General features: G+C 33.4%; 2 protein-coding genes across 13 annotated transcripts in view; one reads left to right on the top strand and one right to left on the bottom strand.

The window, feature by feature from the left end:
• Nucleotides 1–18,976, bottom strand: LOC106079483 (tRNA-specific adenosine deaminase 1-like). Of its 12 annotated transcripts, none has more exons than XM_056036787.1 (11): nt 18,887–18,976; nt 16,232–16,430; nt 16,043–16,117; nt 14,874–14,928; nt 12,132–12,268; nt 10,296–10,685; nt 8,009–8,252; nt 7,594–7,790; nt 6,241–6,340; nt 5,447–5,533; nt 1–205 (listed from the first exon to the last, which is right to left on the bottom strand). In XM_056036787.1, exons 2-11 carry the CDS (start codon nt 16,404–16,406, stop codon nt 46–48), a joined length of 1,620 nt encoding a protein of 539 aa, XP_055892762.1. In that variant the 5' UTR covers nt 16,407–16,430; nt 18,887–18,976; the 3' UTR covers nt 1–45. The 12 variants fall into 12 exon arrangements, with proteins under 12 accessions (XP_055892762.1, XP_055892763.1, XP_055892759.1 ...); XM_056036788.1 differs by having other exon boundaries at nt 18,830–18,933; XM_056036784.1 differs by lacking the exon at nt 18,887–18,976 and adding an exon at nt 18,518–18,663.
• The window catches only part of LOC106079490 (aspartyl/glutamyl-tRNA(Asn/Gln) amidotransferase subunit B-like), a 23,547-nt gene continuing 18,685 nt past the window's right edge, over nt 18,865–23,726 (top strand). The window contains exon 1 of the mRNA XM_013240661.2: nt 18,865–19,206. Coding sequence (XP_013096115.2) covers nt 19,052–19,206 — 155 coding nt within the window. The 5' untranslated portion in view covers nt 18,865–19,051. The remainder of the gene's footprint in view (nt 19,207–23,726) is intronic.

Below are 23,726 nucleotides of genomic sequence, written 5' to 3' on the forward strand. Positions count from 1 at the left end.
TTTAGGTTAGCATAATGTATTTATAGAATAATATAAAGTTCAGCTTTAAGCACATAAAACATTATCAATATTGAATTGTAACAACTCTCTAGACTTTGAAATCCAAGCACTCAACACAGATTCTTTTAACTTTAACCATATTTTAAGATAATCTTTTGCTAGACTTTTGGTCTCCCAGTAATTTAAGCTTTTTAAATTGTCACATCTGAGGAAACAAAACAAAACTATTTTAAAACATATTGTAACTGTATTTAATTTTTACAAAGCTTTTATCAACTCACTCCAACTGTCAGTCTGGCAAAAAGTTTGTACACATTTAACAGGGTTTCTGCACCAAAGTCAATATGAAATAACAGGACTTTTCAGGAGAAATTTTTATAATTCCAGGACATAAAATTCGCGTCAAAATATTACATAACAATAGTCAAAGTTGAATAATTTAGGTTTAATAATTAAATTACCATACTCATGGGTGTACATACATTCCTGTCATCACTGTCCAGAGTTTAGAAAATTCAGTGTTCACAAGCTGGCTAAAGAAAGTATCCAGTCTATCAGAGGTGACACAGAAGAACTGGGAGGCAGCAGAACTTGTGATTGAAATGGAAATGTGCAATTGTGTAAATTCAGATTTAATACAGTCATCTGCACTGATACGGCCAAGCAGAACCAAGATGCTCAAAGTGGCATATAAATCATTTAAGAGCTATCAAAATCTTGCAAAGGGTATTTGGGCATTTGCCATTTTAAACTCTGGCGAATAGCATTCTTCAATGGAGATTTTTCAACAAGTTTGAGAACTTGTCAGCAAAAACTTTCTACTTTCCATCTAGAATTATAAAACAACACTAGCGCTGGCTTTAGTTTTAATTTAGATTTTTGGTGTCTGTCAAATCTATAATAAGCAGTGCAGCAACATAAGTACAAGTCTTTGCTAAAATGACTGAAGCATGCTAAAGAGGTCTAGGGCCCATAAAGCATTAAAGGGCAACCAACAATAGTGCATCTGATTGATATTTTTTTAGAAAAGGTTAATGCAAAACCTTTGCAATTGAGATGAAGCTTTCAATTTTGGCAAACAGCCTTTGATGTGCTCAAGACTTTGTGTTGATTGCCTTCTTAGCAGTAATATAAAACTATGAATTTGTTGGGTTACTGGCTTAGCTGTCGGTGTAGGACAAGTAACAGTCATTAAGACTGTGGCAGCCCTTTGACAAATACGCCTATGCGGCAGCCATCTGAGTTACCAGACTCGCTTATGCTTATCGGATTTCAGATGCGATTTAAGTGCTGCTTTACCAATGTTTGAACTGATAATTTGTTTTTATAATGACAAAAAAAAAGCTCTAGAGTGTCACTGACAGACGATTTCTGAAGCCAAGATTTGTAGATCTAGATTCTAGATAGATCTAGATCTAGTAGATCTACATCTTTTTCAAGCCACAGTCTGGCACAGTGCATTAAACGATGTCTCGTATTTGGGCATTTTAATACAAACTAGGTTATAGAATAGTGAATAGATTGGTAGATCTAATAATTTTTGTTTCTGTTTATTCTTAAAATATAAGAGAAATTTGATTCTGCGTATCTAATACCCTAGATTAGTCTATGATTCTTGTATAAGACTAGATACTAGACTAGATCTAGCTTAGACTTGGATTGAACACAATGCCACACACAATAAGTTTGAATAAGAAACTAAAATTATCTAATTTTAGAGTAGTTTATTTTAATCCGGACATTACATGAATTCGAAAACTCGCCGTTTTTTTTTTTGTCATTACATCATTATTTTGATATTTAATATGAAACTAGAGCGCTGTATAGTGTGCTTGTCCATTTTCCAATGATTCTGATCCAATTTCCTTCCATTTAGCTTTTTATGTAAGAAAAAAAGAATTTCAAATGTGTAAGTCAGGTTGTTTTTTCCTATCTTACCAGGATGACTTATTTACCTCTTCCTAGGGTTTAGACAATATTTTTTGATTGGCTAAGTCTATGCTAATGAGCCCAGCAATATTTATTCTGTTTTCGGAGCTGATTTATGTGATTCATAAGCCAAGTTGTTGTTTGTTTTTTTTCTAATTCAACTTACTGACGAACTAGCCCTAAAACACCACCTAGCCAATAACAGAGAAAAAATTACCAGATTTTCAAACATAACGCCCAGACTAAACTACAGACAACCAACCATTAAAACACATTTACTGAATAACACCTTAACAAAAGAAACATCCACTGGAGCTCAAAGTAGGCACGCTTGAAACAATTGAAAGCTATCCAAAAACAGCTATCCATATATATACCGACGGATCAGCCTTCAAAGCCACCATCAATGCTGGTCTTGGTGCCTTCCTGGTCTTCCCCAAAAATAAACACTTTGAAATAAATTCACCCTGTGGCGATTACTGCTCAAACTTTCAAGCCGAAATTGAGGCAATTACCATAGCACTACAGACAGTGGAAAACAAATTATATGAAGGAGTGCAATCACCATCAGATATTGTTGTCTTTACAGACTCCCAATCCACTCTGCAAGCACTTAAACAGCAACTCCTCAAACAGCCCAAGAGAGTTGACAACACTAATTGTGATAATCCACCAGATGATATCAAAATTAAATATCAATATCACACTACAGTGGATCCCTGGACACATTGGCATCATGGGAAATGAAAAGACAGATAAGCTATCAAAGGCAGGTTCATCTATGGAACAACCAGACAGACCTGTAAGCTACCTCACCCTAAGGTCAATGTTAGTCAACAATCACAAAGAGGAGTGGCTCAACCAATGGGCATCAGGAAACAGGCAGAGCCATGTACAAAGAAATGAACATGCCTAACAAATTGGACAGTATTAACTTCCTCCCCAGCAAAGAACAATCTACAATTTTCCAACTAAGAACAGGACACACACCTCTATTAAATTACCATCTGAGCAAAATAAACTCCACACAACTCCCCCTTTGCAAGCACTGCGCCAACCCTTATGAAATCATAAACCATATCCTCTTCGAATGCCCCTTCCTATTCCACCTTAGGCAGATCTACTTCCACTACAGCCCAAAATAACCAACACCCTGTACAGCAGTGCTGAACAACTGAAGAAAACAGCACACATTTTTTCCTTGGCACAGTCTGCAAAAGAGCTCACAGCTCAGCAGCATTAAAGCTGGCTAGAAGAAAAAGAAGTCAAGTTGTTTGATTCCATAAAAAAAAAAATTAATAGGGTGTTTGAATTAAATTACGATTTTCTTAACAAAATTTATTTCAAACAGCCAGTTTTGGACATCAATGTTAATGATCTTATATTATATATATATATATTTTTTTGTTTTTTTTTTATAGAGAATAAATGGGCAAATGTTTGGAGTGAGCTTGGTACACTGAATGAAGATAAATGCCTAGATCTAGACCTACTAGATAGATCTAGATTTATATAGAGAGAATATAGAGGATTCAGCTATTTAGGCAAGAATGGCTATCCTAACCTGTACTATACTACAAAAGATCATCTGTATTAAAAATGTATTAAATTAATAAACAAAAAACACAAACATTCAACACACATCTAATCATGCAAACATAAAATAAGTCTAAAAGTTTGTGTAGAAGTCACTAAACCAGTGACCTAATTTTGGTAGAATAAGTATGTTCATATTTTTATTTTTTGTGTTGTATTTATGCATAATTTGAAAACATCTTAATGATTTCATGTTAGGGGCTATACCTGGGGATCTTAAAATTTAGTTAATGTTAATATAGAATTAAAATCTGAGTTTATTGATGCATAAATATTGAGACTGTCTGAAATAAATTATGGTGTCTGGAATCAAATAATGTGGGTCAAATTTGCCTAAATTAAATGAAGACACATGGCCTCTTTAACCTAAAATATATTAACAAATATAATTAGGGGTACAAATATAAGTAGTCATCCTTATTCTCCTTAAACTAAAGAAGATTTTGATACGTCATTTTCTTTTCTATGTTGAACCATTGTCAAATAATGCGCTTTCAAAGTCAAACTTTGAAATTTTGGCCTTTAGGTGTCCGAATAGCATAAACTACTCTAGATCGAGGTCACTAGACTAGACCTATTTAATAAATTCCCAGTGCACAGAAGTAATAAGATCTTTTATATATAATGTAGCCCGATGAAAATATAAGAGCACAAAATAAAACAGGAAAAAATAAGTCTAAAAAGATATGTAATGTAGATCCAATTGGATGAAAATCAATGTGTTCATTGAAAAATCAATCAGATAACGATACTAATAATCTATAAATAGATTAGATCTATCTATTGTCAAGGAGCAGTTAACACATTCTGCGCAAACTCGGAAACGCTAATTTCGAATTAATTTCTGCAGCAACGACCCATCACTGCAATGGTGCTGAATTTTTTTTTATGCATTTTTTTTTTCAATCAGCGAAATTCCAGAACATTCAAGGAGATATTTTAAAGTTCCAGAAGATTTACAGGACTTTTTTTGAAACTCCAGGACATCCTGGAATTTCAGGAGGCAGCAGACACCCTGACATTATTTCTCCAGCACCCTATCTTAGATTAAGCTAAACTTTTGCACAATTATTTCTTTTACCTGACAACACAAGAATTAATAATACAAAAATTAACCAATTATTTAATTAACTATTGGTAATTAATTATCTTGAACAAGGGAAAGAAATCATACTTGACAGATGTGGTGGTATAAGTTGAGTGAAATATTCCCCTTGAGGACTCTGAGCCCTTAGTGAACACTTTTTTTATACATTTAAAAAACAATCATGTAAACATTCACCAAGATACCCCCTTCTTCCTTCCCCCTTTCAAAACTGGTCCAGACAAATGATAGGATCATAGTGCATTGAGAAAGCTAAAAGCTAAGCAAAAACAATTGGTAAAAATATTTCTAATCTTTAGCTAAACAAAAACAATTGGTAAACATATTTCTAACTGCACAGATTTATTATATCTAAGTCAGTTAAAAATATAATTATAAGACTGATCCAAACTAATTGATACAATTACATTTAATAAAGGCCTTGTTTTCATAAAGAAAATATTCTTTTAATGTTTTTCTTGTTTATTTTTAAATGTATATCTCAACTCTTTCTCTCCTAATTAACGGTACCATCGTTGATTTTACCATTTTAAATTTAAATTAATTTCTGGTTTTATAAACTTCAATTTGTGTTATATAAAAAAAGCATGCATTCTTCAATAATTCTGTACCAGAAGTAACATTTTCTGATCACAAACAAACTTATTGAAGTTTAATCATAACAAGGTAGAATGTGCAAATGTGAAAAATGAACAATTCTGTCAGAACGTGGAAAAATAATTACAGAGATAAAGAGTTAACAGCAGCTTTAAAAAATAATTTAAAAAATGTAATTGTGCTCAAGGAATATTGATTTGGAAATAAAAAATGCTATACCTTAAAGCCTGTGGTAATTTTTCAGGTTCTATTTTATTAATAAGATCATGAAAGCATTGGAACAAGGAATGACTGCAAAATAAGCTTCTGTGAAAAAAAATATATCAATGAGATAGCTCAACAGTGTTAAGTTTTATCACTCATCACTCAATACAACAATTAGACAATTCTAATTAAATTCTATTAAATTTTATGAGTTATACCTCTTCAAAAAGTATGAAACATTTTAAATTTAAGTATAAGTCCTAGCAAGTGAATGTCAACTAGCATGTCAAGCTAACAACAAAAGTATCAAGTATTTCTCTGACTGACAGTCCAAAGTCAGGGCCTGGTATTTCTTTATTATAACAATTTTATCACATCCATTGTTAAATTAGTGTAAGTGTAAGACATATTAAGTCAGAACATTAGAGAATGAAATTAATCAGAATACCGGTATATTTAATACAGCATGACGTTGGACTTATTTACCACTATATGGAGCATTGCATGGCATACAATTTTCATCATATTACATTTTTATACAAGTATGACCAGACACATGTATAAAAACAAAGAAATGTAAAATAAAAAAAAATAACTAGCATGAAGCTTGAAATTATTCAGACATTCATATGGACATGGACCCATTCCAATTGGGTGTCTGTAGTACTGTATAATATTTAAGAAAGCTTAAATTCTTTAGTAAAGTTGTGTTAAGCAAGGGATTAGGTCAAATCATCATTTTGCTCATGAGGTTTCACAATATTTGGTGACTTCAAAAGTTCTAATGTGCATATTACCATGTAACATACCTTGCTTTGGGTGAATTGATGCTTCCTTTCACTACACCTTGACGTCTACCATTAACTGTAACATCATGGCAACAGGAATGAGATTTGCACCACATAACAGCTGTTAGGCAAGATTAAAAAAGAAAATAGTTAAAGGTTGGAAAAAAAATATCCTGATAAAAACTGAGCAGTAAAAAAACATAAGTATTAATAACTATTTTTAAATAAGTTGCATTAATAATGAGATATTGTTTTAATCCTTTGTAATTTACCCCAGCTGAAGATATGATAGTAAAGAAACCTTAATAAGTTGACAAGGTCTTTAACTTAGTAGAAAAACAGAGTGCCTCAAGACTGTAGAGAGGACGTTTACATGTCTGAAACCAAAGCATTTAACAAAAAATGGTTTCATATAAGAGCTGTTATACACAGTCATGGGAACAGACTTTGAACAATTTTGTTAAGAATTTGAGTACACACACATTTTGAACTGGCCTGGCCTGTTGCGGCGACTTAAAAAGAAGCTGAATTTTTTTAAATTATGTAGAATTATTTATATTTAATATGTTGTATTACATAATAATTACACTGCACAAGCTTTACTGCACACAAAATGCATGCAAGGCACTATTGTTTGTACATATAGATGAGAGGAAACAGCATTTTGCAGATGCTTGATATCTGGGTCCAGGCAGTCTGAACATTCTATAATAGATAATTGCTTTACTGGTATTGTAACAACTTCTCTCTCAAACAACTATAAAGAATTACTACATTTGAAAATCAAAACATGCTTGATTTTTGGAAATACTTCAAAAAATGAGCTACACTTCTGTTTGTTTCACTGGATATTAAAGTCCACCAAAAAATGCTTTGAAAAGCAACTGAGAGAAAGCTGTTGAATCTCTGCTGAATTCTTAAGCAAGACCAGCAAGAACAACCAGATGAGGAGCAATGCTTAGAGGGAGAGAATGTTTAGCGATAAAACTGCATATTGAAGCTTCCTTATGTGACTTTTTCATGCAAATACAGTTGTTTCGAAGAAGTGTATCTCTAGAACTATGGCACTACCATTGGGCTTTTAAAGCATTAGTAATGATTAGTTATCAGTTAGATATAGAAAAACTTTTGAATATATATTAATCACTATTAGATCTAGATTTCTAAGTTAAAGTCTATTACTAAAATAAAAAATAGTAATCTAGATCTAAATTCTAACTCCAGGTGCTAATTCCTAAATTTTGTTTTGCTTCTAAAAGATTTGTGATCTATTCTATATAAAAAAAATGTCAGGGAAAATTTAGGATTTTTGTGTTAAAAAAAATGGATCCGAAAATTTTTTCGGAAAATTCCCATCACTTAATACAAAAGTACCTGAAGCAGATGGAACTATCTTTCTTGACATTGTAAGCTGACACATTTTTACTTGATATCTACTGTGCTCAAACTCTTTATCTGTGGCTTGTAAAAGCACTGGTAAATGAACTTTATATGGTGGATGTAATTGCTCTGAAACTGGTAAGATTCTAGAGTAGACTGCTCTTTTCATGGCAACTTTGTTGTAAGGACATCTAATATAAAAGTATAAACAAGTCACACAAATAATGTTTTGCTGCAGGAGAAAAAATAAAATAAGGACTGATAAAAATTACATTAAATCAAAACATCAAAACCAAGAATTCAGCAGAATGTAATAATGATAAAAGAAATAAGAATTAATTGAATTATGACTTTCCATCTTTATCTATGCACTATTTTAAAAAAACTTCTGAACAAAAAATAGCCTCACTTTCCCACAATTATTGAAGAAAAGTAAATAGGCTCTTGTAAAAACAAAGACAATAAGGCCCCTTGACATCCCAAGACATTCCATCTCAAGAGTTTGTCACTGCATGACATGCTTTCTGTTCTCTCCCCTCGACCAGGCTTGGTTCGCAGGACTCCTATTGTGTGATAACTTGATGCTGGACCCATGGCATCCTGCTTACCATTGGGAACACATTTGGCTCCAGTTCTGTAAATGTCAGCAAGAGCTTAAAAGAATGTAAACACAATGTTAACTGAATGGATCTTTGGTCCAGGTTTAAAATGTGTTTAAAAATTATTATTCATATACATTTACATAAAAACAATATATTTTTTCCTCACTATTTGATATTTTAGGAACTTGAAGACCCCAATATCATCATTTTCTAAGATTGTTTCAGCAACAATAATCTCTGCATCAGAGAAAAGTGGAACACAAGAAATCGGGCACCTATAGCAGGTCTAGATGTATGTTTTTTGTCATGTCAGGAACAAGCAGTTATTCAGACTGCTGGTTTATCAAGTGCTGAGTTTTTAGAACTTTAAAATGCAGACCAGTGTACATATCAGGGTTAGTCAGTTAGTCTATCTCAGTTCAAGTCAGCTGTTGTATCAGTCATTCTTTCAAAAATGTAGTATAATTATAAACTGTTGTTGCAATGTAGACTTCAGTACAAAAGGATTAAACATACAATCTCAAGTTATTACTGCATGTACTTCAGTGTATATTTTTTAACAGTCCATGTGTTGCTTTTCAAATGAGAGGATGTAATTGTATCCATGCACATGCTTTTAAAAAAGACAGTCAACAAGAAAAGTAAGTAAGTAAAGTTCCCCTTGTGGTCTTTAAACAGTCAACAAACAGAAACAAAAAATAAGATGAAATATAGAAGAGTTTCTGAAGCTAAGTATTCATTCATTAATAATGAATGGTTGTTTATGTATTAGGTACATGTAAGGCTTCTTTACTTAAAGCCTTTAACTGTTATTGAGAAGAAAGCTTTAACCCTCTTAAGACGGAGCATTTTAGCATGTCTTGTGCCAAAAAGACGGAGCACTATTTCCAGCCTTTACACTTCTCTTACAAAAAAATTCCTAACAAATAAACTAATTACTTTACATACACAAAACTATATATATATTATTGAAGGGAAATGAATGAACTAATTTAATATTATGGAATTTATCTGAAATATTAACATTTATTAAAATAAACCAAGCTAATTTGCATAATTTATGCACATAAAATTCCAAAAACGTTTTTTCAAAACAGAACAGAATTATAAAGGTAAGAGTTTTTTAAGAAGTTTTAGGCTTGAATAAGCCCTAATACATGTGTTTAGAGAAATAAGGTACATTGAGACCCTTCAGACACTTCTATCACATTATTTTACTACTTTTCTCCCCCCCCCCCAAGGTACCATGGAAACAAGCACCTTCATTATTGTCACAGTGACAGTCACCCATTTATGACTCAGGGATCGTTTTTTTGAGCTGTTTGTTTTCAGAAAGTTGGCATCATACTTATTAGTCTCCCTGACAAATGTTTTAACTAAATTGATAGTAAAAAAAAGAGCATAAAACAGTCTATTGGGTGCTAATCCCTTGGTTCTCAAATGGGTCTTCTCTATCCAGCTACCCACCCTTACCTCTAAACCATGTTACCAAGAATAGACATCGTCAAACCATACTAGATCTAGTATTAGTGTAAACTTAGATCTAAAGCTTTCCTCAATACTGCCCTTATTTTTATTAATTCTAGCATATTTTAAATAAAATCGGAGTCAGTGAGTTTGCTTTCATCAATATCAACGGCTGACATGTTAAAATTTTCACCTCTCACTAGCTAACTTCAAAAAATAAAAAAAATAATAATTATCGCGATAAAACAGCGAAGGAAGCTGCCATTACAGTCTATTAATGTGTAAAAATAGTAAGAACTAATCTGATTGGCTGATACAAACACTGGCAAGCCAATCCTACAGTTGGAAACATCGCGGCCGATAGATCGGGTGGCTCGTCTTTTTCGCCAAATAGCCTTGGGCCGATAGATCGGCCGCATCGTCTTAAGAAGGTTAATAAAAATACATTTTCATTTTTACAGTTAATAACTAAACCTTAGCCAGTTTGTTTTTTTAATTCTACATTTGTTTGGTGTTTTTTTAATTCTACATTTGTTTGGTGTTTTTTTAATTCTATATTTGTTTGGTGTTTTTTTAATTCTACATTTGTTTGGTGTTTTTTTAATTCTACATTTGTTTGGTACTTACAAACCTGACCAACAAAGTCATCATCTTCCTCATTTTCTTCATATTTTCTTTTTCTTGACCTTGGATCCTGTTGGGACACATCTTTGTCTTTGCATCTAAAACAAGTGGACCCATGACCTATTCTTTCACACATCTCCCCAGTCTCTGAATGAATAACTTGATAGCAATCTTCTGGCAACATTTCTGTTTCTGCTTCATGGTGAGATTCTCTGTGGTCATGAACATGTGGTGTTGGTACATGCTGATCTCCATTAGTAGGTTCTGATATGATCAACTCACAAGAGGGAATGTTTATTTTTTCATTGCAAGCTGATTGTAAATTCTCTGAATTATGTTTCTTAATATCTTTTTCTTGTGTTGACTGCTTAGGAAATATTGAAGCGTCACCACCTGATGAATGGAATCGTTTTCTTATTTTTAGCATTTTTTTCTTACACCTAAATCATAAAATTACTTTTAGTAACTTATTTTATACAACTAAAATAGTACCTTTTACCATTTGTACTTTTAATAAAACCATTAAAAAATTACTTTTAGAATTAGTTCTTTCAATTAATCATGGAAGAAAAGAAAATTTATTTAGAATAATCATTATCTTTTTACTACACAGCATATGCCACTTTTACAAACCCAATATTCACCAATGTTATATTTACAATCAAATCTCTAATTGTGTTGCTAAACAACAGTAAAATTTAGTACAGGCATTTATCCTTAGCTAAAAGAAAGAAGTTAACAATAGGAGATAACTAACCATGCAATACAAGCTAGAGAGATATCTTTATGTTATATATTTTTTATGTAAATTGGAAGGTATAAATGTGGGGAGAAAAAAAACAATTGCCACATTTAATTTGTGTGTAAATATACATATAAATCAGTCAAAATTATAATCTAAATACCAAATTTAATGATACTTTTTTTTTTTATCCTAGCCTGCAATTTAACACCTTTATGGTCAACACATTCTTTTTCGATATAAATAATGTCACCTTATATTTATGAAAACTTTGTGAATCAGAAAAGTTTATTGGACTAGAGTATTGGACCTTGGCGTTAGGGTAAAGAAGGAAATGCACAGTCAGAGAAAAGAATTCTTAGTAGAGTTGAAGACCAGGACACTTGGTAGATAGTCTAGCTATGGTCAGTTAGAGCAGTAGTTGAACAGTCGAAGTGAATGCTTGCAGTAATACCTTATATTGTGCATTGAACATTTTATGTGACTTTTATACTGGATTTATCATGTCTACATTTATATGATGAAGCCAAGTGTTATGTTAATAAAAATATATTTTATGTGTCTGCTACAAAGTTTCTTAATTATTTCTAGTAAGTTTTTAAGTCTTATTAAACATCCTGACAAGAATATTATTGCCTATATATGATTATGTACAAGCTAGAACTCTGTGTCACATAAATACAGAAGTAGAGAAATGGTGATCAATTGAACAGAAAAGCTTGGGTGACATTCATTGGCTGTCAAAGGCAACAGTTGCATTTATTTGTATCAGAAGTAATCGTGATATTTATTTGGTGACAATCAGCACATTAATTTTCATTCTATTTTATAATAATTATGATTATTTTCTATTCCTATGCATTTATCCTGAATCTGTAGACACAGCCCCCACCGTTGTGAATCAAGCATTTCCTCTTGAAGGCAGACCCTACTACCACTACAAACCAACGTAACTAACACAGCATGGCAGTGTTGAACAGTTGGGAAAAAACAACAAACAGTCTGCAAAAGCGCTTAGACCTAAAAAAGCTAGCTAGAAGAAGAACAAAAAGAAGAGTCTTAAAGAAGTGACAATTATTAGAATTCCCAGCACTTACATGGAGTATGACTTGTAAAGAAATGAAACTTCACTCCTGGTCTCAATGAGCAAAGACAATGCCCATCTACATCTGACAGCTGAACAACTTTGCTTGAGTTATTTTCATAGGCTTTGCCTAGTTCATCATACAAGTATCTAAAGTGTGAAAAAAAAAAGTTCCTAATGTTTTATTGAAATATTTACATAAAATTCCTATCGGCTTCAACATTGTTGAAATATATATATCATTTAAGATGTTTCACATTTAGCAATCATCATCATCATCATCAAACTCAATTTGAGTGAGGACTTGAGAATTTTGATTTCCCAGACTTGTCGAGATGGAGATCAGCAAGTCTGGGGCAGTCAGAAAGAATATCAGACACTGTTTCCTCTTCTTCCCCGCAGCAGGGGCACTGCGAGTCAAAATTTAGCCACAGCCATGAGAAATATGAGCCAACAGGACAGTGCTATAATAGCTTGCTCAGGCCTGGACAGCCTCCACCACCGGGAAGTGCGATCAGGGTGCATCATGCGCTCCCAGACTCAACAGGGTTTTTGGGACTTGTTCCAGCACTCAAACCACTTTTCCATTTCTATTTTTTCGATTGCTCCCTGTGAAAGCCACTACAAGGTGGCCACACTTTGTCATCAGTGTATCTTTAATAAAGAAATGCCTTTGTACCTTAGCCAGACCTGCCTACCAAAAAAAGTCCAAATGCGTAACACTTACGGTCAAAATGCGTATTTTGGCACCAGAATGCGTAACACTTACGTGATCCTCTATTTTGTCATATATATATATATATATATATATATATATATATATATATATATATATATATATATATAATATTAGATGTCATGATTAGATCTACAATCTAAATCTAGATCAATACGACAATAGAGATGATATCTAGACTAGATCTGGATCTATGTCTATATAATGAATATAATCTACTCTAGATCTGGGCTCTAAAGTGTTACCGATGCCGTGGATCCGCTAGATCCAAACTTTCATAGGCCTACCTTCATACTTGATCTATTCTATACTAAGACTAAGAATCTAGTCTAGATCTAGACTAGATGGTAGTAGATGTTAATCGATCTAGATCTAGTCAATCTAAATTCTAAATCATACTAGATCTAGATCTATTTGTAGGGTAATGTAGAGAATCATAACGTAATGACTAGCTAGACTCGAGCTAGATCTATTCCTGTATAACAAGTAAGTTATCTAGATTCTAGATCTAGAATCCCGATCTAGATCTAGACTAGATATCTACAGTGTCACTCAATGTGTTTTGAATCGATAGCTCTTCGATTTTTTTTTTCTATACAAATGAATACGAGAATCAGGAATGCACCAACATAATTAATTTCTACTCATGAACTTACAAAAAAAAAAAAGTCACGTTGGTGTATCAGCTAACTGACGGTACCAACCTGGTACCAGCCCGCCACTCCCTCACTCACGCGTTCTTCATTTCTAGACATCTAATTGCTATTAAGTACCAATCAACGTATAGATCTGGGCACATTGTGTTCACCCCACCTTTTCTGTTTCGCCCCTCTCCCCACAGGTGGGCTTAGCGTGACCTCCGTGACCGCTTGTAAGCTAGTCTAGAGAGGAGAAAAAAAAAGCATACGAAATGAGTAACGCGACGGGTTAATTGCGTATTTGCGTACTGGCGGTCATTTTTGGGAGATTTTGCGTAACGAATACGCATTTTGCGTAACGGTAGGCAGGTCTGCTTAGCGAACTTATCACTCCATAAGTCCCTCAAAGAGCCCTGCGTTCAATGGACTCAACGCTTCTAGTGGTGCCACGTTTCTCCCTCAAAAGCTACGGTCTGTGGGCTTTTTCTGTGCATTGACCAAAGGTTTGGAACTCAGTCCCCATTTCAGACAGACAACATGCTACACTACATTCAAGAAGAACATTAAGACCTACCTGTTTAAAACATTTTTAGATTAGTTTGTCATTATAACTGTGTTTATGTTTGTAATGTTATCACAGTGCCTTGAGCCTACATTTTGTTTGTTAATAGCGCTTTATAAATAAAATTATTATTATTATGGCCAGAGCATGATGATAACTCACAGCCTGCTAGGTGGGTGGTGTTTGCCCTACCTGGTGGGCCACGGAGTCAGCAATGGTGTTGCCAGTCACACCTATGTGACTCAGTACCCACTGCATTATCACAGGGGTGCCATGGCGTTTCTTTACGCTGCGTGAAGCCATGATGACAGTGTCGATATTGGGGGCCATAGTCCAGGCATATGAAAAGCCTGTAGGACAGTTTTGAGTCATTGATCACAACAATCTGTGTTGGCCTCAAATGTCCCTTGCCAAGTTGAGAGTCAATGACTTTTAAGGCTTCACAGACTACCATGGCCTCCACATGAGAACTGCAAACACTACCACATGATCCAAAGATTTTGACTGAGTCAGAGCCAAGAAACTCGATGTAGCAAATTAAGCAATAAAGAGATGTAAAAATATGATCATTGTTTGGTGTGATAGCTTGCTTCAACACAAGTAAAAAGATATTTTTACATTATATCATGAAGTATCTTAATTACATTGATAATGAATAATTACAAGGTAAATGAAATTAGTTTAGAATAATTATTTCAAGATGCGAACGGAAAAAGTGATTTAAACTTATTTAAGCAGCAACGTCAAATGATAATTACAAATCATTAATAATATATTTTTTTTAATCTTTAAAAAGAAAACAGCAGTAAATTAATTTACCTTAAAAAAGCCCTTCTAGCCAAAATCTCTGCATGGCTATCATTCAGTATATCACCTATAAAAACAGAAAAACAACAGAAGTCTAAAAAAAAAGTTTAAAAAATGATTTAAGATTAATGTAATGTTTACTTGTTGGCTTTGGGGTAGGAAAGAAATGTTAAATAATTTTAATTTTGGAGGGAATAAAAATGCTATGAAAAAAAAAAAAACAATAATGGGAGTGAGGTTTGGTAAAAATACCCTGCTAGCTTTCATCATACAGAAGAAACGTATACATTTTTCATACATAAAACAAGGGTATGTATTTCATTAATTCAAACATTTAAAATAATTACATCCATTACTAGACAGATTATGTTTATCTGTTTCTAGGCCAAAAGTTAAATATGGTTTATGTGGCCAGCTAAACAAACAATTCAACTGATGGAAAGAGCGGAGAGAAATTAATAATAAACTCAATATGTCTCCAGCAGGACCAAAACCTAAGACTTTTGGATCTGCTGTCTTTTATATTTATAAAGGTTATATGTTCAGTTTAAGTCATTTCACCCAGTTGTAAATTATGACCTATGGGAATAATCATGAGGTTAGTTTTATGAGAAAAATCCTGTAAGTCTCCCTGGTCTCCCTAGCTTTTTATTTCTATCACTATTTAATTTTAATTCTTGCTCTCATAAGAAAGAAACATTTTTTTTTTACTGTGTAGACTACAAATATTAAATGTGAAAGACAATCAAATTTTGTTTTCTTCAATAGGCTTTAGGGTTTTTAGATTTTAATTCCAGTTGTTATTTGTTGTTTTTTTTTTAAGTGTAATTCAAGTCCAATGAGCATACACAATTCAACTATTTGATCCAATCAATCCCAGAAATTAAAAAGTGGTTATGTCAACTTTGGATTTTGTTTTCATTTTTAACATAAAAGTGTTAGTCGAAGTCATGCTCAACATCAACCTTAAATGAATCATGGGCTAGAACAATTTAAGCAATAATCTGTACATATGTTGAAGTGATCAGGAATGACTTTTGGTGAAGGAAATGTCGAGTAAAGATATTTCAACCTCTTCCCCTATCCTCCCATCTCAAATGCAAATGCATTGGTAATGCCACAGGAAGAATGGTGGATTTATTAAAGCAAAAAAAAAAAACAACTTTTTTGGCCGCTTTTACCTTTAGGACTCATTTTAGATTTTCCAATGCATTTAGAACCAGTTCCAATAGCAATTGTTTCCAGCTGAACTTCATCTGAAATTTTTTTTTAGAAATTAGATTGTTAAATGCTTCAAAATTCATATATATATATATATATATATACTATACATGCTTATACACCAACTATTAATACATGTATGTATGCACCTTTTGTAGTTCCAGTGGCAGACTTCACAACAGCTGCAAGCAAGGTCCATTCCTTAGTTGGCTGAGGTTTCCCTTTTTTAGGTAATTCTTTGTAAGCATTAAAAGCTTCTTGTGCTATTTTATTGGCCAGGATAAAATTAATATCTGAATCAGTCTCTTTCCTTGAATCTTTCATGATCACAAATCTACATTTAAAGCACTGTATTGATGTAAAATAAAAGGTTAGACTATATCAGAATTTCTGAAATAAGTTGTGTAACTACATTAAAAGCATTGGTGCCACAATAACAATTAATTTGTTCTTAAGTAGCCTAATTCAAATAATGGGCAAGTGATGTTTGAAATGAAAGAAAGTTTGGCATCTCTAACTATTGTGTAAATCTGTTCATGTGATATATGGGCTTTGAAATAAATGCCATCTTGATGGTTTCAGTCTGACTACAGTCCAACAGAGCTCAAGGAAAAAATGAACTGCTTTCTACAAACCAATTATCCTAGCAATCAGTGGATCAGAGTTTACACGGATGGCTCCTCCAATAAAGCCACCACAAATGGAGGAGCTGGAATACTCATCGAGTGGCCAGATGGAGAAAAACTAGAAAAATCCATTGCAACTGGAGAGCCCTCTGACAGCCACAGAGCAGAAAGGGAAGCACTAGCACTAGCTGCTACCATGCTAGCAAATCATCCAAGTACCCCACACAGTCAGATTGTCTTTCTCAGCAATGCGAAAACAACCCTCCAAAGCTTGCGAAACTCTGATTCCTCTTATATAAAAAATCTCAGAACAGCACTTACAAAGCTCAACAACAACAGCAAAAAAACTGTAATTCAATGGATACCAGCTCATATACAACTAGAAGGAAATGAGAAGGCTGACACACTCCCAAAGAGTGGGAGAACTAACTCACAATTAAACTTTGCAATCTATCCAGAAGAAATTAATAGTAAATAAAATTAATGAGAAATGGACGAGCTCTCATCCAAATCACAAGAAAGATGATGCTTACTATAAGCTATCCCGACAAGATCAACAGAATCTTTTGACTCAGGACCAGACACAACAGAATGCGGCAACACATGTACCGGAAGCTCAAAATTGGAACCAGTGAGGTCTGCCAATGTGGAGTGTCACCAGAGAATGCCGGTACGTGACGTTTTGGCGCGAGATATCATTTGACAATAATTTAATAAGCACTTAGCTTTTTTTTAATGAACCCTTGAATTCCAGCGACTTAGGCAAATAACCATGGTGTCTAAGTATACTTAACTTAAAGTATTTTGAGAAACATGGTACATGTATTATATTTTTACTTATATTAGCAAGTGTTTGGTATGTATAGCTGGAGATACCATACAGTCATTAAATAAACCAATGTTAATGTCAACAAATAATTGCATCAATTTTTAGACTATCATCGTTTAATTTTGTTTTTAATTTTAAAGTAATATCTTAAAAAAAAACTTTTTTAAAATAAAAGTGTGACTCTTAATAAACACACATACAAAAGCCAAAATGTTTATTAAAGAAAATGATGTGAAAAACAAACACACATTTACATTTAGTACGTGAAAAATATGTCTTAACACAAACACTCATGCAAAGATAGATATGAATAATTCTTTTAAAAGAAATAATACAATAAACGTACATAATGTATTTCGCGCCAAAACGTCCTTCGCGCCAAAAAGGCGGGGCCAAAACGGCGTCGCCAAAACGTCCTGCTTCAAGAGAATGCCTACCATGTCCTCCAAAACTGCTCTCATTACCAAGAGGCCCGTACAAGACACTGGCCCCAAAACACCACAATAGCCAATAGAAAGAAAACTACCGGTATTAGCCTAGAGTGGCTAGAGCTCCCTGATTTGGAAACCACTGGCACTGCACAGTTCATCTCATGTATTGGACTATGTATTGGTCGAGTCATCTGAACACTCCAACATAAAAAAATGAGAAGAAGATGGTTTCAGGTTCAAACTGTGATGGCTGCCACCCAACATTGACATTTGGGCAAGGGTGTAATAATTACTAATAATCTTCAATTCTGAAGTGACTGAAGCAGTGAAGGAACATTCAACATCTAAAACATGTAGTCTTGTAGACGTACGGTAGAGTCTAGAAAAGAAAGAAGTAACAACACTGACACTGACAACAGTTCTGCCGAAACATGTTTAGAAGATTATTTGTAGATCTACTTAAATCTACTACTTTAGTTTAGTTTACTAGATCTAGTCATCTAGAATAACATTTTACAAAACCAGAGCAGTGATGACAGAATACAATACACAAAATAGGCAAATATATGATTGCAAGTGATTGGGGTTTCCTCCTAGATCTAGATTGGTACGTTAGATAGTATAATAGATACTAAGATACTTCTATCTAGAATAATCTAGATTCTAGCACTAGATTTCACTAGATCTATATCACTATATTAATATCTGGCTCACAGACCTGACCTATATACTATATATATTATATTTATATTATATATAATATAATTTTAATATACATCTGTGACTGTGAGCTAGATCTAGATCTAGATCTAGTTCTAATAATTTATCTAGATCTAATCTAGATTACAAATATCTAGTTACTAGTAATTAGATAATTAGAGTCTTAATAGAGTGAAGTCTAAATTCTATAACTATAACTTTTTTTTTTTAGGAACAAATAGAATTATTGTTGCGAAAGTGCAGTTTGATGAATTTGAGATAGATCTAGATTTATCTGGTTTAAAAAAAAAATGAGATACGGAGTGTAGATCCAGATCTCAATTTTAGATTTCTCTCCCTTACAATATTCTGCAAAATAAGAAAATGTCAATGCCAATGGTAACTGTATTGCGATACCAATGCCGCCAATGGCATAAACTCTGCATTTTATGTAGACAATTGCAGAATTACGAAAATGTTACAAACAAACGTGCTCAGATAATAAGAAGCTTTTCAAATCTAGATCTAAATAGTCGACGGTATGTTCTAGATCTAGACTAGATTAGATAATAAATTATTATAAATTAATATACTATACTTCATTACAGATTTAGATTACTTGTCTTGGTTAACAATTTAGTCAATTTATTTTAATTTTCATTGTCACAGTGACTTATTAAATAAAGAAGTGTGAGAATGCAAATTTAAACAAAATATCATCTATTTATATTTTTATGCTGTTAATAACACTTCTCCCGCATGGGAGATGGGAGACGACCGCATGCCAAAGGCAATCTTCTTTGGACGGAGTTACAGACTAGAGGTGCCCCTTCTAAGCGCTATTTGAGACTCAAGTTGGCAAAGAAAAGCCATTACTGAATACAGGCGTAAAAGACGGGGAAAAACTTAAATAGATCGCTAGCAGAACAGCTTTGTCTGCACAAAATTCAGGAAAATATGCAGGTTACAACTAGGTTTGCAGAGTTCGGAATCGAAGGCAAAAACAGCCAATATTATAGTTATACAAAAATTATGTCAAATAGTTTTCAGTGATTACACACAAAAATTAATCTCATTGTCATGACTTTCTTTCAAATCCTAAGCCTAAGAATAGTCCCCTTTTAAATTTTTGAATATTAGGGCCTACTGTTTTAAGGTTTAATTGTAAATTTTGTTTTATTTTTTATTATAAACATTATTATTGCTGAATTCACTACAAAATGAAATTAAGCTAATTGGAACCTTGTGCCTCCTGCAGTCTGACAATATTAGAAATTTCAAGTTTTAAATTTGCCAAAGCAAGGCGAAGGTCTCTTCTAGTGGCTACATCCAATCTATTTCTTTGCTTATTGTCATTAAGTTTGTTACGCACTAAATCTATGTTAACCATGTATGTTGATGGAAAAGCTAAAACATAATTACATTATCGATCACAGTTTTGGAATTTTACTGAAATATTTAAAGGCAGCCACATCTCTGTTGTGCCTCCAGGGGCGTAGCTAGGAATTTTCCATCGTTTGCGTGCCGGGAGGGGGGGGAGCTTGACCTCTTTGGGGGCCCCTGCATTTTGCGTAATATTTAATTTAATTAATTTATAAAAACTCGTTTGGGGCCCCCCTCAAGTGAGGGCTTGGGGGAATTTTAAAATTCTACCCCCCTCCTCCCCCACCCTAGCTACGTTACTGCGTACCTCCTTTGTTAACATTCTTTTTTACTGAAGACATAATTTTGTGAATCTATTTTTTTCCTGCAACTCAATTTGAACATCAGTAACAGATGTTTAATAATTGTCATTTATATTAACTTTTTTTAAATTTTAGAATTGCTTCAAGGAGCATTGTTATGTAAATTGCATAGATATCGGTGTTCTTTGGCAGTAATTCATTTGTCAACAAAGTTATGTGAGATTGTAAAAGTCTTTAAAATAAATTAAATATCTCGATAAAAGAAAAAATGATACAATCAATGAAAGTACATTTCTTTCCTAGCAGTTGGAGGTCGGTTTCATTCATTTGGGTTAGATACCTACCATGTAAAACAATTTTTTTTTAGCCTGCTTTAAATCATTGCCAACCGTTGAATCTTCCTGTTTCTCAAAAAAAAAGTGTATTTAAGAGCTTTAAAAAACTAGCAATAACAAACCCCTTTCGAAATCCAGAGAAACTTCAGTTTACAAGAGATTAACATGTTGCTGTTGAAAGATGAGCTTATTTTTTGGCATGGGTTTATATTATATTTATAATTTTTATAATTAGATTGAAATAGAAATAAGATACAATAATTTTATTGATCCAATCAAATGGAAATTCAGTTTGACTACAATTGACAACCTCAGCGTAACTACTTTACAAAAACAATATGGATGAATAATTCGAACAACATTCACTCACGAAACATATACACATTCACAATCAGCGTTTTATGAGTTTGACTTCTCGATGACGACAGCTGATCTTGTAACACTCTGACCGATAGTGGGATAAAGGAGTTTTTAAATCTTTCTGTTTTAGTCCTAATGGAAAGGAGATGACCACTTCGTTCAGATCTTATGTAATAGTGGTTTAATGGGTGCAGGTTGTCTTTAAGAATCGTGAGTGTTTTGGAAATGCATCTTTCTTGAAAAAGCTCTTCAAGAGATGGTAGCTGTATTTAAATGATATACAATGCTTTTTTAATTAGTCTATAAAGTCTATGTCTTTGTGCCAGTGAAGTATTACCATACCAGCAGGTGTTGGCAAAGTTGATTAGACTGCTGATAGTTGCTGTGTAGAAAAGTTTGATTACTGTTTTGTCTATGTTCAATTTTCTTAGCTTTCTGAGATAGAAGAGTTGCTGGTGAATTTTCTTGTATATGTTTTGACAGTGTTCATTCCATTTCAGTTTGTTGTTGATAGTTGTACCTAGATATTTATATTCTTGTACTTGTTCTATGGTTTGGTTATTTATCTGAATTTCTGTAATATGGTCTTTGTTTTTCCTAAAATCAATAATCATTTCTTTAGTTTTCTGAACATTTAAAATTAGAAAGTTATCTATACACCATTGGTAAAAGGTGTTAATTGTTAAATGGTACATATTTTCGTCACCTGCAATAAAGCCCATGATTGCTGTGTCATCAGCAAATTTTATGATGGGAGTGTCAGCTGATGAACTCTGAATGTCATTTGTGTATATGGTATACAATATTGGTGACAGGACGCACCCCTGCGGCGCTCCAGTGCTAAGTTCTCTCGTGCTTGACACATGCCTGTTCACTTTTACATATTGTGGGCGTTTGATAAGAAAGTTTAGAATCCAAGCTTGTATGTTTTTGCTAACGTTTAATTCAGAAAGTTTTTGTATCATGCGATGTGGTTGGATGGTGTTGAATGTGGATGAAAAATCTATGAATAATACTCTGGCGTAGTGTCTCTGAGTATCAAGATGATGGTATAGACAATTCAGCATAAATAGTATTGTAGTAGTAGAATAATTTAACTTTTTTTAAAAAAAAAATATTGACTAAGTATTGTTACGAAAACTGACTGGTAGGTAATATAATATTACTAAGAGTTTTAGTATTGTAAATTGCGGGCTAAACTTCTCTTGTGTATTATAACTCACTAGGTGAATAGTAAATAGATCTTTTCTTTATTCTATATTACTTAAAAAGTCATTGTAGCATCCAACCACTTATGGTTCCCTATATGTCGTCATAAGCTACATAATCTGAGGGTGTCCCTGAAGTGATTTCTTTGACCACCTTGTAAGTGCTTTCCTTCACTTAGTTGGCCATACAAGAGTCGTTTAGGGATGCGGTGGTCTTCCATTCTGCAGACGTATCCTGCCCATCGCAGCTGGGACTGCATCAGGATTGTATGGATGCTTTGCAGACCCGCTCTTCGAGGACTTCAGTATCTGGTATTTTGTCTTGCCATTTGACATCAATGAGTATTTTTCTTAGACATGTCGTGTGGAAGTGATTCAGTTTCTTTGCATGTTTTCTGTACACTGTCCATGTTTCTGAGGCATAGAGCAATGTAGGGAGGATGACGGCTCGATAGATCCCTAGCTTTGTATTATCAATTATCAAATTTTCAAATAATGCTTAGTCAAAGTCAAACTTTGAATTTTTGGCCTATTGGTGTTTGAATAGCATAAATTACTCTAGATCTAGATCTGTATTACATATAAACTCTTCAGCCATTGGCCAATAAAAATAGAGATAAATAGACTAGCAGCTTTCATTGCCAACACCTTTTTATATTTAGAATATAATATTCAAGTCAACTTGTGGTAGGGTCTGTTAAGCTTTAAGCTTTGCAAAAACAAAAAAACATGAGTGTTAACATTTGCCAACGCCAGGAAAATATTGCATACAAAGCATAAAGAATATATATAATATGTTAAAAACAATATTATCTTCAAATTCCTTTATCTGATCAATTTTCTTAAATTTAATTAAATTAAAACTAGACCTAGCTGGATTTCACTTTGAAACCACACCATATTTCCCTTCCCTTCTCTGCTTGTAACTGATGTCACACAATGCACCAGTTTTTACTTGTACTAGCCTTGCCTTGCCTAGGATACTGGTCTTTCCATCTCATCTGAAACAGGTGTGGGAGGGCACAAAACAAATTATCAGCTTGTTTTTTTCACTGGGAAAACTGAGCCGCTTAACTCGCGCCCCCCTCAAACTTCTTTGACATCAATATAAGGAGGATAAAAATTGTCCATGTACAATGTTTACATCATTTCTACATTACAAAAGTTTCTATGTCGAATTAGTAGTTGAATGTCCAGTTTAGTTTGATTCTTTGCATCGACAGCACACTTTTTCTCATCGCTAGAAGAATGCTGACTTTAAAAAGTTAAATAAAAAATGGAATGGGACGGGCCAAAATTGAATTTTGTTTGTCTTCTCCTAGCATCTAGAGCTCAGTTTTTAATAAATGATTGCGTTCAAGCCTATTCATTCTATTTTTAGGTACTTCGCTAAACTGACCTAGATCCATTTTTTTTATCTCCCAAAAAATGGCTGAAAAGTGTGTCAGCACATTTAACCCTTTTTTTAGGG

This window comes from Biomphalaria glabrata, chromosome 7, assembly GCF_947242115.1.
Source record: "Biomphalaria glabrata chromosome 7, xgBioGlab47.1, whole genome shotgun sequence".
Lineage (NCBI taxonomy): Eukaryota > Metazoa > Mollusca > Gastropoda > Planorbidae > Biomphalaria > Biomphalaria glabrata.